A 13,990-nucleotide genomic window follows, 5' to 3' on the forward strand; every position below is an offset into this window, starting at 1 on the left:
TGCAATGAGTAGAAAAGTAATATGGTAATTGCCTTCCCATAAAGCAATTTTAGTTTGAATTCTTATGCTAACACCTTAACAAATATAGCAAATAGCACCTTCATCTATCCTACAATCATGTATCTAGGAGACTACAAAGTAATACTTGGTCTAATACTCTAATGGTAAGGAATCCTATCTCACAACCACAAGGTTGTGGGATCAATCCCCATCAGGGGAATTCCCATACCCCCAACCCCCCACCCCCCTCCCCCCCCCCCCCCCCCCAAACATTTTTAAAAAACTAATTAGAAGGAAAATAAATAAGTTCGGAAGTAAACTAAATTTTCATAGCTACGAGGTTATTCTAACGTCTCCTCATACGTAACCAAGCACCCTCTTACCAACCTGCAAAATAAATCAAAAACAAGAAAAGAAAGACAAAATCCCAAAATTAGATAAAATGAGTAATTCCAACTCCATCCTGTAAAATAAATAATTTTAGTTCGAAAACATTTTATACATAAAACAAATACATTGACATAATAATATTAAATCATTATCAAATTGTCACATAACACTATTGTTACTTATTGTAAAGAAAGGGAAAGAGAACGCCACTAAGCCGGGACTAGTCCCTATCACCACCTACTTTACCCCTACTTTACAGAGGGTCGCGCGTAACCCCAAATGGTCATGAAAATAAACAGAATGTCCATAGTGTGCACACCCCTCACTAATACCTAGTGATTATGAGGAAGACTAAACAACAATATACGTTAATTTAAACCAACTGGTAGCAACCATAACTACTAGTGGGCAACATGTTCTTCACCCTTTCCTGTTTCATTTTCCTTCTTAATTTCAATGTACATTTTAATAGATTAAATTGCCCTATCACATTGCACAAATCAATTTAATCCTAAGTAATAATTTTTCAATTTCAGTATTATTAGAACATAGTCATTCTACTTGACATACTAATTACAACTTGTTTTCCAATAGGCCTTGGAGACCATCGATTACATATAATCAATCATATAGTTCCCAAGACTTTAATTATTTTAAAAACTCATACAATACCAATTAATCAAAATTTCGAAAACACTTATACTAGTAACAAAATATAGAAAGCTAGTATAAAATATGATTCCATAATATCATACGGCACCACACTCATCACATATAATTACATAAGCACATAGTTGGCACACAATAAATCAAAACAATTTAAGATGATGGACATTGAAAATTACCTTGAGTTGCGCAAGCCTCAAGGTAAATAACCTCTGAAACGTTCACCTAGTAGCCTCTGTCTACAAATAACAGATAATAATACTAAGTCAAGTATGACTCGTATAGCTGATACGAAGTTAGTAGTAGTACACTAGTATGTGGGTAATTAAGCAACCACTTGTAATGTATTGTATTGATAATTAAATTTGGAGGAAAAAAAAAAATTATTTATAAGTCAACTATGATTATAAATTTAGAAGTATAGTATCTGAATAAACAAATGGTCCACTACTCCACTACAACAAACTTTTCCCCTCTTAGCCTGCAAAACCCACGCATAAAACTCCGAAAACACCTCAATGATGTCTACTTTGGCAGAAAAGAAAACAACCCATTATTCTTAAAAAAAAAAAAAAACTTCAGTTCGTCAATTACAAGATGTTCAACGAGAGACAAGAAGATTAAAGAAATTGGGTGGATAAGACAAGAAATCAAGAGAAGGTTCAATCAGCATTTCGAATTTGCCAAGCTCAATTCAATACAAGAGAACCACAATAAGAAAACTCATGGCTTACCGATAAAAGATCGATCAGGGATGACGACTTGGGTAAAATTGAAAATGATGGGTATTATTTCAGAGTGTTATACGACATATCAACTTTAGGATTCAGGTGTATATATATAACTTAGATAGTTTAGGGTGAATTGCTCTGGAATTTTCAGAAAATAAGACTCAATTCAAATTGAATTTGTTGCAAGCTCCATCTGATAAGGCCAATTTCAAAATTTGTTATTTTTTTTTATCACTTTTCAAATCAGTTCACGGAATTATCCAAGATCAGTTTTTTTTTTTTCTTTTTTAATTTTTTTTTAATATATATATATAAATTATATAAATTTGAAAATAATTATGAATTATTAAAAAAAAAATAAAAAATTGGATAATAGAAAAATCACTTAAAAAAAAAATCATTTACTAAATATACTCAAAAAAATCGGGGTATTACATGGTGGCTTTCTATCGTTAGGAATTATAAATTTTTTGCCAATGTAAGATCCAATTTATTTTATCTTTATCTTTATTTTCAGGGGTAGTTCTCTCACAAATGAGAAAACCTAACGCTTTATACAATATATTGCTTATCATAAGGGGGTTTGTTTTCCATATATAGGCCAACGTAGACTCTAGAGTAAGTGAAAGACACAAAGAGTATCATAATGTGCTAACCTGTATTGCTGATTATATGTTAAGCCTGAGGTTTGGTTTCCTCCACCAAAAAGTGAACTATAGATTGCACAACTTCATTCTCCACTGTTGCTCTCTGCAAATTTATAAAATAAAAACAAAAAAAAAAAAAAAAAAAAAGAAAAAGAAGTTTAAGAAATTACATTCTAGTTTATCAAGAAAAATAAAATAAACAATAAAATTTCAAACTTAATCAGGACTTTTGCCTGAATTACTATGAGAGAATGTTTAATCTTAGTCCCAGAAGTGGATAACCAAATAATTTACTCCGCATCAAACATTACACTATGTTCCTCTTCTCACATCTAATTTTAAGTTTTTTCAAAATCTTTCACATTTGGAATTACCCAAAAAAAAATAAAATAAAATAAAAAAATTGAGGAGAGATTATACGAGCCAACATTCAATTTAAATTTTGGGTGCAAGAATTATTAATGTACGTCCGCACTTGATGTCTAAAACCATAAGTTATATATTTAAGAAATTACAAAACCAAAAGTGAAAAGCCCTTTGTGCATTTGTCTTTGCCAAATGACTAAACAACACACATATGATTGAGGACGAGACTAGATTTTGTATAAATTTCAAATCCTCCACAGCAAATCCAATAGCAATAAGCCAACAAATTATGTAAAAGTCTCCCACAAATACTCCTTCCACAAATAAAGTCCTCTTGGTTATGGCACACAAATGAATAGGGAAGGGAAGGCTTTATAGTAGATGATGTAAAATTAACATAGAACACAAACCACATGGCAAGGAAAATAATTCCAGATAATTTTGGATAAGTTATTGTTTCGGTAGAAACAATGGGACCTTCAGCACGCCCTTCGGATGAGTGGAGACGAAACCCAATTCGAGTGATGACCGAATTGAGGATTTCCTGCACAGCTAAACAAACGTAAACTGGCCTCGGGAGGTGTGCCGAGCAAGGCCCCTCCGATGCCGAAGTCAGTACGAGTGTCAAAAGGAGAGAGAATTGCTATGCAAGAGTGTTTGTTGCTTGAGGCTATGATTGTGAATGAATGTAAATGTGTATGAGCATGAGCTTTTATACCTTGCTCCAATTGAATGGAGTGGGCTTGAGGAGTCAAATGGACTGCCATTTGACTAGGCTTTGTTGACTTGACTTGGCACATGTAGGAGGGTTGGACCTTGCCTTTGGGCTTTGCTTATTTTCATTTATGGATTGGGCCCAAATATATAAGTTATTTGGACCCCACACAACTTTCCCCCCAGACCCGATTCGTGAGGATAACGGGTCGGGTTTTTAGCTGCTAAGAGATTTGGAGGGAAGTAAATGAAAATAATTTTGAATTTGTTTTAAGGAATTTGTACGGTTTATAACCGTTAATTACACTTAACTAACCTTAATAACAGTTAATTAAGAGTAATGGGGAAGTGGAAAGAATTTAGTGCGAAGTTAATTTGGCGGTTGCAATCAAAGGGGGAAGAATTTGAGTAGCCACGAATTGAAATAGTGTTTAGTGGGTGGTTAATGCTTCTTTAATTCCGGAAACTGAATCCCAGAACATATTTAAGAGTGTTTCGACCCCCCGTAATCTCCATTTCGCAACTCAAAACTCAACTATCTCCCAAACACGCGCAATACCTTAGTTTTTCTTTCGCTGTTTTCTCGCAAACCGAAGCCTTGAACTTAAAATCCGACATTCCGTACTTGCAGATCGGCGAATTCCGAGTCAGAAGAAGGTAATTTTCTAGTAATTCACTTCAGTTTTCTTTGCTTTTCGAAGTGTTTCCCTTTTTTCGCATTTTCCGGTTTTCTCCTTTAAACTATGGCTAGAAGCCGAAGTAAAAAGCCAGCTCAGCGAGAGCCCGAGGAGGAGGAAACGCCTCAGCTAGTGCTGAAGCGGAATCGCCCCTTGGCCATGATGCCATTTTTGAGCAGGCAGAACCCTAATGCGAGTTCTGGGGCTGCCGCCGTTTCAAGCGACGAGGGTTTGAGAGTTATGCCGCTGTCCAGCACGCCCCCATCTGGCTCAGCTGGAGCCAGTACTTCAGGCCGAAGAGAGCCTTCGACGTCGAGGCCGTTGACTCCTAAGGAACGGGAGTGGACCGATGCTTATGAGACCGAGGGTCTAGCGAATGCCAAGCCCTATTCTTGGTGGATCGAAAATGATGGTCGTTATTGCGTCGCCAAACAGTTGGAGGTATACTACGGCATCAAAGAGGAAGATGGGTGTTGGTGCCGAATGCCCACTACTGAAGATAGAATCTCTCGGTCGCCTCCTCCTGGATACATTGGGGTCTATACTGACCAAAGTGGTCAAGGTTCGAATATTCCAGTCCAAGAGTTGAACGTTAGGGAATTGATTTTGTCCAAGTCTTTCTTCGATTCTACTCCTATGGATTTTGGTGTGCACGGTCCATATAATTCCTCAACTGGTTGCACCATATTGAGCGTGACTAATTACCTTGATAGTGGGGGAATGTAGACGGATTCAATGCAGACCTTATGGAGAGTTTCAAGCTGGTTTAACTTCGTAATAAAGGAGCTTGAATGAAGGCTTAAATGAGGGGGTTACAAAGGCGCATTTCAAGGCTGCTTTGGAGGACGAATTTGGACAGCATGTTGGAGTCAATTTGCTGGACGTTTTGGGAGTTATTCTTCCCTTGTTATAAGCTTTCTTAATTAGAGTAATAATTAGTTGTAATAGGGATTAAGTTGGACGGTTATGAGCCACTTAATCTACCCTTATTTTCAGTTTTGTTATTTCTAATTTGTTGCTTGTTTTAGCTAAGTGTAGTGGTAATTAAATGATGTACTAAAGCTATAAATAGCATGCTAATGATCAATAAAAGACATTCCAGAAATTTGCAAGAAACACACGAGTGTATGATCCAAATTTGACTTGTGCTAGTCAGGTTTGATTTTCCAAACTTGAGAGTTATCTCAATTTGAAGAGTTTGTGTTTTAGTGAGAGTTCCTAAGACTTAAACTGGTAGTTGTCGAATAGGTGAGAGTTCCCTAATCACTACTACGCCCAAACAAGTGAGTGAGTGTTCCTCATTGTTATATCCTCAAGGTTAAGGGTGAGAGTTCCCCTAATCCTTCTTAGTTACTCCACATTGATACTTCTAATTCAACTAAACACAACACGCATTCCAGACCGTTTGTAAACAAGTTTCTCACCTTGCTTACACATCATTTGGCGCGTCAGGTAGGGGGAAGAGTTTTCTTAAATTCTTCCAACGGGGTCGAATACCTACATACCATGGGAGAAAATCAAGACTTGAGGACAGCTTTGGAAGCTCTTAATCGATCCATTGCTAGTCAAGAGAGGTTGGCTGAAACCAACGCCAATCTACAAGGGAACCTTGCTGCCTTGATGGCAAGGCTCATGAACGAGCATGATAGGAGAGATCAAGGCGAAGACCCTCCACCTAGGAGGGAGGATAGGAGTCTCAAAGTGGACGTCCCTGCCTTTGATGGGACACTTGATCCAGAAAAGTACTTGGAATGGGAGAAATCCTTGGAGAGGTATTTCGATTACAAGGACATTCAAGAGGAGTTCCAAAAATACAAGATAGCCAAGGTGAAGTTGAAAGGCTATGGGGATAACTGGCTACAAGGAGAGCAAAGGGGACGTACTCTTAGGGGTAAGGCGTCTATTTCTACTTGGAGCAAGTTGAAGAAAAGGATGAGGGATCGCTTTATTCCTCACAATTTCAAGCAAAGCCAATATGTGAAGTGGAGCACTTTGCAACAAAATGGAGAATCGGCTGAGGACTACATCAAAGAGTTTGACAGACTTTCTATCGTGTGTGAAATCACGGAGAATGAAGAACTCAAGATGGGACGTTTCGTGGCTGGGTTGGATCAAGAGTTGCAAGACAAACTTGAAGGTTACACCAATTTAACCTGTGCTGAAGCTTGCAAATTTGTGATCAAGTTTGATTCAAAAAGGAAGAAGAAAAAGCCGATTGTCACCCCTCAAGTGGGCACGAAGACCAACCTTCCCTGTCAAGGATGGTTCTTCTTTTGTCAAAGCCAACGATCCACCTAAGAAGGACAAGAAAGATTTCAAAATGAGTGACATTGTTTGTTACAAGTGCGGAGGAAGGGGCCATTTTAAGAAGGATTGTCCAAATTCCAGAGCTTTGACCATACAAGAGGTAAAGCTTATTGCTAATCAAACTATCAATTGGGAGGATTTCGAGGTTGAAGAAGTGGAGGACGTGAATTCTAATGAAGGGGACGAGGAGGAAGAACAATGCTTCCCCGAAGAAGAGCCCAAAACAAATCTGGTTGTGAGAAGGGCGTTGCAAGCTCGCGTTGACGAACCCTTAGCACCGCAAAGGCAACACATTTTCATCACCAAGTGCAAGATTAAAGGCGAGGTATGTGATTTAATTGTTGATGGTGGTAGTGAGGCAAACACAGTTTCCAAAACCTTGATAGCTAGACTTGGTCTTACAACGACAAATCACCCACATCCTTATAAGTTGAGTTGGTTGGACTCTAATTCTAGCACGGGAGTAAGGAAACAATGCATGGTTAGTTTTTCTATTGGGTCTTATCATGATACTCAACTGTGTGATGTTGTGTCTATGGATGCTTGTCACATTTTGCTTGGTAGACCTTGGCAAACTGATCGAAAATCTCAACATGATGGGTACCATAACACTTACACTATAACTCACCAAGGAAAACAAAAAAAATTGCACCCGTTACCACCCCCACGGTTTTCACAAAATCCTAAACAATCAAAGGAGGTGTCATTGCTTACCCTTAAGGAATTTGAAAGGGAAATTGATGGTGAGGAGGAATTATACTTGTTGTACTCTAAAGAGATCCACGAAAATTTTGTGAGTCAAAATCCCAAATTAGCTCAGTTGATTAAGGATTTTGAGGATGTTTTTCCCGATGAGTTACCGAAAGAGTTACCACCTTTGAGGGGAATTGAACATCAAATTGACCTCATTCCGGGTGCTCCTTTGCCTAACAAACCTGCCTATAGGTGTAATCCTTTGGAAACTAAGGAATTGCAACGACAAATTGAGGAGTTGATGAGTATGGGGTATGTACGTGAGTCTATGAGTCCGTGTGCTGTTCCTGCTCTTTTGGTCCCAAAAAAGGATGGTACATGGCGTATGTGTATTGATAGTAGGGCTGTTAACAATATTACCATCAAGTATAGGTTTCCAATTCCAAGACTAGATGACATGCTTGATGAACTGAGTGGCTCGAAGTGGTTTTCAAAAGTGGATTTGAGGAGTGGTTATCATCAAATTCGGATGAGGAAAGGAGATGAATGGAAGACCGCTTTCAAAACCAAGCACGGCTTGTATGAGTGGCTCGTGATGCCATTTGGACTCACCAACGCACCTAGCACTTTCATGAGGTTGATGAACGAGGTGTTGCGGCCTTTCCTTGGCAAATTCGTGGTGGTGTACCTTGATGATATCCTTATTTATAGCAAAGAGGGGGACGAACATTTGATACATTTATTTAAAGTTTTTACGGTTTTGAGAGAACAAAAATTGTATGGAAAACTTGAAAAATGTAATTTTATGCTATATGAGGTCACTTTTCTTGGTTACATTGTTTCAGGAGAAGGTGTGAAAGTTGATCCTAGCAAGATTGAGGCTATTCAATCATGGCCGAGTCCAAAGACACTCACGGAGGTCCGTTCTTTCCATGGATTAGCTTCCTTTTATAGGAGGTTCATTCGTAATTTCAGCACTCTCATGACCCCTATCACCGAGTGCACAAAGAAGGGCTCATTTGAGTGGACTCCTCAAGCTCAAAAGGCATTTGAAGTGATCAAAGAAAAAATGTGCAATACACCCATCCTAGCACTTCCAGATTTTTCAAAACCATTTGAAGTTGAGTGTGATGCAAGCGGAAAGGGGATTGGTGCCGTGTTGATTCAAGAAGGGCGTCCTATTGCCTACTTTAGTGAGAAATTGAGCCAAGGCAAGCTGAATTATTCCACCTATGATAAGGAATTCTATGCAATGGTGCGAGCTTTGAATCATTGGTCGCACTACTTGAGACCACAACCCTTCATACTTCATTCTGACCATGAATCTTTGAGGTTCATCCATGGCCAAAAGAAGTTGAATTCGAGACATGCAAAGTGGGTGGAATTCTTGCAAACATTTAACTTTTCATCAAAGTACAAGAGTGGAAAGGCAAATGTTGTTGCGGATGCCTTATCTCGAAGGCATACTTTACTTGGAGTCGTTGAGGCGAAAGTCCTTGGGTTCGAATTAATCAAAGAATACTACAAGGAAGATGGTGATTTCAAGGTCATTTTGGAGAAATGCGTGAGTGGTAGTTATGAATTATTTTCCTTACAAAATGATTTTCTTTTTAAGGGAAATAGGTTATGCATTCCCAAATGTCCAATTCGAAGCTTGTTGATTCATAAAGCGCATGGAGGAGGTCTAGCAGGCCATTTCGGAGTTCAAAAGACTATGGAGCTTCTTCAAGCTCACTTTTATTGGCCTAATATGCTATCCACTGTTCACCGTGTTGTAGCACGTTGTTTAACTTGTCAAAGGGCAAAGATGGTGTTTCACAAAGGTCTTTACAAGCCATTGCCAATTCCGGAGAGACCTTGGGAAGACATAAGCATGGATTTCATTGTGGCTTTACCTAGAACTCAAAGAGGTAAGGACTCAATCATGGTGGTAGTTGATCGTTTTTCAAAAATGGCTCACTTTGTCCCTTGTCATAAAACCGAGGATGCTGCGAAGGTGGCGAAATTATATTTTGATGGGGTTGTTCGTTTCCATGGAATCCCACGCACCATTGTTTCAGATCGAGATCCAAAGTTCCAAAGTCATTTTTGGAAGTCCTTGTGGCGTCTTATGGGAACCAAGTTGCTGTTTTCTACCTCACATCACCCCTAAACCGATGGCCAAACCGAGGTGGTGAATAGGGTACTAGGTTCTTTGCTTAGGACCTTGGTTAGTAAGAGCACCAAAGATTGGGATGTCAAACTCGCTCATGCCGAGTTTGCTTACAATAGAACTCCTAGCGCTACTACAAAGTATTCTCCTTTTGAAGTAGTCTATGGTTCTAATCCTTATGTTCCAATTGATCTCATAGCGTTGCCTCGAGACAAGTTCGTGCATGGAGGTGCCAAGGAACAAGCCGAGTTCATGGTGAAAATCCACAAGGAAGTAAGGAAGAACATCGAAAAGGCTAATGAAATCTATAAGAAGCAAGCCAACAAGAGAGTCAAAAACGTGAGAAGTTTTGAAGTTGGTGACTTAGTGTGGATTTACATGAGTAAGGAAAGGTTTCCCAATCAAAGGAAGAACAAGCTCATGCCACGAGCCGAGGGTCCTTTTGAGATAGTGGAAAAGATCAATGACAATGCCTACAAGGTAGATTTGGGAGGAAAGTATGGCGTCTCAAGCACATTCAATGTGGGGGATCTAGCACCGTACTATAATGATGAGGAATTGAGGGCAATTCCCTTTGAAGAAGGGGAGGATGACAAAAGTGGTCAAGGTTCGAATATTCCAGTCCAAGAGTTGAACGTTAGGGAATTGATTTTGTCCAAGTCTTTCTTCGATTCTACTCCTATGGATTTTGGTGTGCACGGTCCATATAATTCCTCAACTGGTTGCACCATATTGAGCGTGACTAATTACCTTGATAGTGGGGGAATGTAGACGGATTCAATGCAGACCTTATGGAGAGTTTCAAGCTGGGTTAACTTCGTAATAAAGGAGCTTGAATGAAGGCTTAAATGAGGGGGTTACAAAGGCGCATTTCAAGGCTGCTTTGGAGGACGAATTTGGACAGCATGTTGGAGTCAATTTGCTGGACGTTTTGGGAGTTATTCTTCCCTTGTTATAAGCTTTCTTAATTAGAGTAATAATTAGTTGTAATAGGGATTAAGTTGGACGGTTATGAGCCACTTAATCTACCCTTATTTTCAGTTTTGTTATTTCTGATTTGTTGCTTGTTTTAGCTAAGTGTAGTGGTAATTAAATGATGTACTAAAGCTATAAATAGCATGCTAATGATCAATAAAAGACATTCCAGAAATTTGCAAGAAACACACGAGTGTATGATCCAAATTTGACTTGTGCTAGTCAGGTTTGATTTTCCAAACTTGAGAGTTATCTCAATTTGAAGAGTTTGTGTTTTAGTGAGAGTTCCTAAGACTTAAACTGGTAGTTGTCGAATAGGTGAGAGTTCCCTAATCACTACTACGCCCAAACAAGTGAGTGAGTGTTCCTCATTGTTATATCCTCAAGGTTAAGGGTGAGAGTTCCCCTAATCCTTCTTAGTTACTCCACATTGATACTTCTAATTCAACTAAACACAACACGCATTCCAGACCGTTTGTAAACAGGTTTCTCACCTTGCTTACACATCATATACCACTGCAATATGGGCTAAGATTTACGTGCCATTCATTCGTCATCAAGGTGATGAACGGGTACAATATTTCTTTGGCGCAGCTCACGCCTGTTAGTATCCGAAGAGTGATGACTTATTTATGGGTTTGCTTGTTTTATGGCTTCGAGCCGAGCGTACATTGCTTTAGGTGTATTCACAGGTTCGCGCCGAACGCCCAATCCAACAAGTGGCACGGCCGAGGTTGGTGGCAGATAGAGAACGAAAAGGGCTATCTGTCCTCGTATCCGAACGATACCTCGGATAAGGGCTGGCGAGGCCAGTGGATTTGGGTGCGAGCTCCTTCGGATGAAAGCCAGCCTAACTTCTTCGGGGGCCCTCGTTATACAAGGAAGCCTGACACTTCAATGTCTAGCATCGGCCTCGATGAGTTCACTGTAGCTGATCAGCAACAGATGGAGATATTCGGCCGAACCGCTGTTGCTGGAACTACCGGCCGAATGGCTAAAGTGCCGAGCGTCTGGCTCCCTTGCTGCCATTACATCTTTCAAGAGAAGATGTTGGCTGTCGTCGGCCTCAGTCGAAGATACCAAGGTGGTAAGTGACTTGGCTGAGGCCGAGACTAATTGCTTTTATTTTTTCTGTCTTTTAACTCTCTTCTGTCGTTTATTGCCGCACTAATTCTATTTTTCGGATTTTGCTGCAGAGATTTGCGAGGAAAACTCACACATGGGATCAGCCGAGAGAAAGAGCCTCTTACAAATACCCTTCCTATTACCTTATATAAGAATCGGGCTCTTGCCCTTCAGCAGGGAAGGTTCGAGGTTGTGAGCGCCTTCGAGTATCTGGTGCAGAAAGACTGGTACAAGAAGGTTGATCCTTTCTTCCTGCATTCGGCCAAAGAACAGGCCACTGCAACTATCGCTGCTGCTACTCCTCGTGGTGGGATTGTCCCTCCAGCTTCATCCTCATCCTCCGTACCGTGGGAAGAGGAAGCTTCATTGTTTGGGCCTTTCGTAAGTTCTGGATTCTTCTGCACTTCATTACTTAGATTAGTCTATTTCAGGCTTTGGTTTGCTTGAAATTTTCTAAGTATAGAGCCTCGGCACTTAGGTTCTTCAGCTTCTCTGTGTGCGTGACTCCAGCTTAAGTATGCATGTTACACATAGCTTTCTTAACTTGTGAGAATTTTTGCTAAGTATAGGTCTTCGGATGCATGTTGTATTCTACTTTGTTCAGCATGTTAAGACTTGAATAGTTGTATAAGGCTTCGGCTGAAAGATCTATGTGCATAGTTTATGCGTTTTTTTTTTTTACAACTTGCTTACACACTTCCCTGCCCCCCCTATGTCTCTTCTGCTGCAGTGTAAGAAGAAGTAGACAAGTAGACAGAGGAGTAGCTGAGACCTTTCCTGCCCCCGAATCTACTGCTGAAGAATCAATGGCAGGTGGGAGAAGGAGGCCCTTGGTTCGTCCTGGCAGTTCAAAGCGCCATAACTACCTGTGATGAGGCCTCGGCTTGAGGAGATCCAAGAAGAGGAGACCATCGAAGTCACTTCCTCGTCTCGGGAAGCTCCAGGTGGTCAAGCTGCAGAATAGTTCTTCATCTCCTCGTCATGTTGCCGAACCGTTTTTAGAGCAGGTTCGGCATGAGGTGGATGCGCTGGGCGTCCATGTTGGGGACACCGGCCTTGCTGAAGCTGAGGGAGAGCCTCGGATGACTGATGTTAAAGAGCCAAAAAGTAAGGAGGCTCCCTCTACTTCAGCTGCAGACTCGTTCCGAATCTTTTAGTTTGCAGAGATGGGCTTTGGTTCAGCGCCCCTGGTCCCCATTCCAGCGCACACTCGTGCGGTCTTTGAAGATAGGCATGACTCGGCACTTTCCTACTTCGGCAACTTGAGCAATCTTACGGCTTTGGAGAGGGCTAGAGCCCGGACGCTGGGTGCTGGGGCCGCAAGTAGCCTTCCAACCCTTATCTCTTTTCTCTATTTTACTTTGTTTTCGTGAAGATTTTTCTAAGTGTTAGACTTCGGCTAGCTGCTAAACTGCGATTGTTGTCTTGCAGGTTGTGCACAATCATTTCCTTGTTGTGGAAATGTATGACGAGCTTCAGAGCAAAGCGGATAAGGCAGAAGCGGCTGAAGCCCGAGCTCGAACTGAAGCAAGTTAGGGCCGAAAAGGAGGCGTCTGGCTGAGTTCCTTTCAGTCTGCCAGAATCTGGAGAAGACCATCTTTCCTTGGCTGGATCCAGGAGTACGGGGCCAAAAGCATTGCTGAATTCAAGGCCCGTATCGAGGCGAAGCTGAGGGAGGATGCTGAGTCTCGGCGGCTTCTGATTTCCGACCACGAGAGCCAGCTTGCTCAGGTGCTAACCAGCAGCTGAAGAAGGATCTGGAGGCTCAGAGCTTGTGGCCGCACAAAACCTTCTTGAAACCCGCATCTACACTGTGGGAGAATATGCTGAAGGGTTTGAGAATGGTTGGAAGTCTGCTCGTCGGCCGGCCCTCCATGCTGCTCCAGACATCAATTGGGATCAAGTCGAAGCCTGGTAGATGGACCCTGACAACCCTCGTATCAACGAGGCCAGCCAGGCCGAGAATGACTTCTTGGTTCTGGGGGGGAGGCTGAGAAGGCTGCTAAGGAAGTGGACACTATTCGTCCAGGATGATGATGAAGCATAGGAATTCGGGCAGCCGTCTTTTGAGTCTTGCGGATCTACATGCGCCTAATTGATGATCTCCGCTTCTGCTTTGTCTTTGTTTTTGCTTTAGTCTGCCTTGTACAAACTTTTAATTAGTTTTTGTGTACTTTCGGCAGCTGTGTTTCCGCTTTGTGGGCGGCTGCCGATCTTTAAATTTCTCCTGAAACTTTGAATCTTGAATGTTTTCTCAGCGTTTCTGCTGATCAACGCTGTTGTTTGCATGCTTATTTGAATGATGAAGGCCCTTCCTTCTCGTTTTGCCTGTTTGAATAGCTTTGAACTTAGTTGTTTTTTTCCTGAATTTCTTCAAAATTTGACCAAGTATTAAGCTTCGGCATGAAAATATTTAGCTGAGAATTTTTCTTCGTCCTTCCTTTTTACCTTGCCTATTTTGCTCAGGTTTTTAGAAATTCCTCAAGTATTGCTCGGCTTGGAGCTTGATTTTTTTAAATTCCCCAAGTATTGCTCAGCTTAGATCTT

At 40.9% G+C, this 13,990-nt stretch overlaps 1 protein-coding gene across 2 annotated transcripts in view; it reads right to left on the reverse strand.

Moving 5' to 3' along the window:
• Positions 1 to 255: 255 nt before the first annotated feature.
• The window catches only part of LOC110709164 (DExH-box ATP-dependent RNA helicase DExH7, chloroplastic), a 54,777-nt gene continuing 41,042 nt past the window's right edge, over positions 256 to 13,990 (reverse strand). Inside the window, exons 34-36 of one of the 2 annotated variants that reach the window (XM_021887380.1) lie at positions 2,444 to 2,537; positions 1,236 to 1,291; positions 256 to 387 (exon numbers count right to left, since the gene is read on the reverse strand). In XM_021887380.1, the coding sequence (XP_021743072.1) occupies positions 2,463 to 2,537 (75 nt within the window). In that variant the 3' untranslated portion in view covers positions 256 to 387; positions 1,236 to 1,291; positions 2,444 to 2,462. Of the gene's footprint in view, positions 388 to 1,235; positions 1,296 to 2,443; positions 2,538 to 13,990 lie in introns of both variants that reach the window. The other variant, XM_021887379.1, reaches the window with a different exon arrangement.

The sequence above is a fragment of the Chenopodium quinoa genome, unplaced genomic scaffold (assembly GCF_001683475.1).
Source record: "Chenopodium quinoa cultivar QQ74 unplaced genomic scaffold, ASM168347v1, whole genome shotgun sequence".
Taxonomy (NCBI): Eukaryota; Viridiplantae; Streptophyta; class Magnoliopsida; order Caryophyllales; family Amaranthaceae; genus Chenopodium; species Chenopodium quinoa.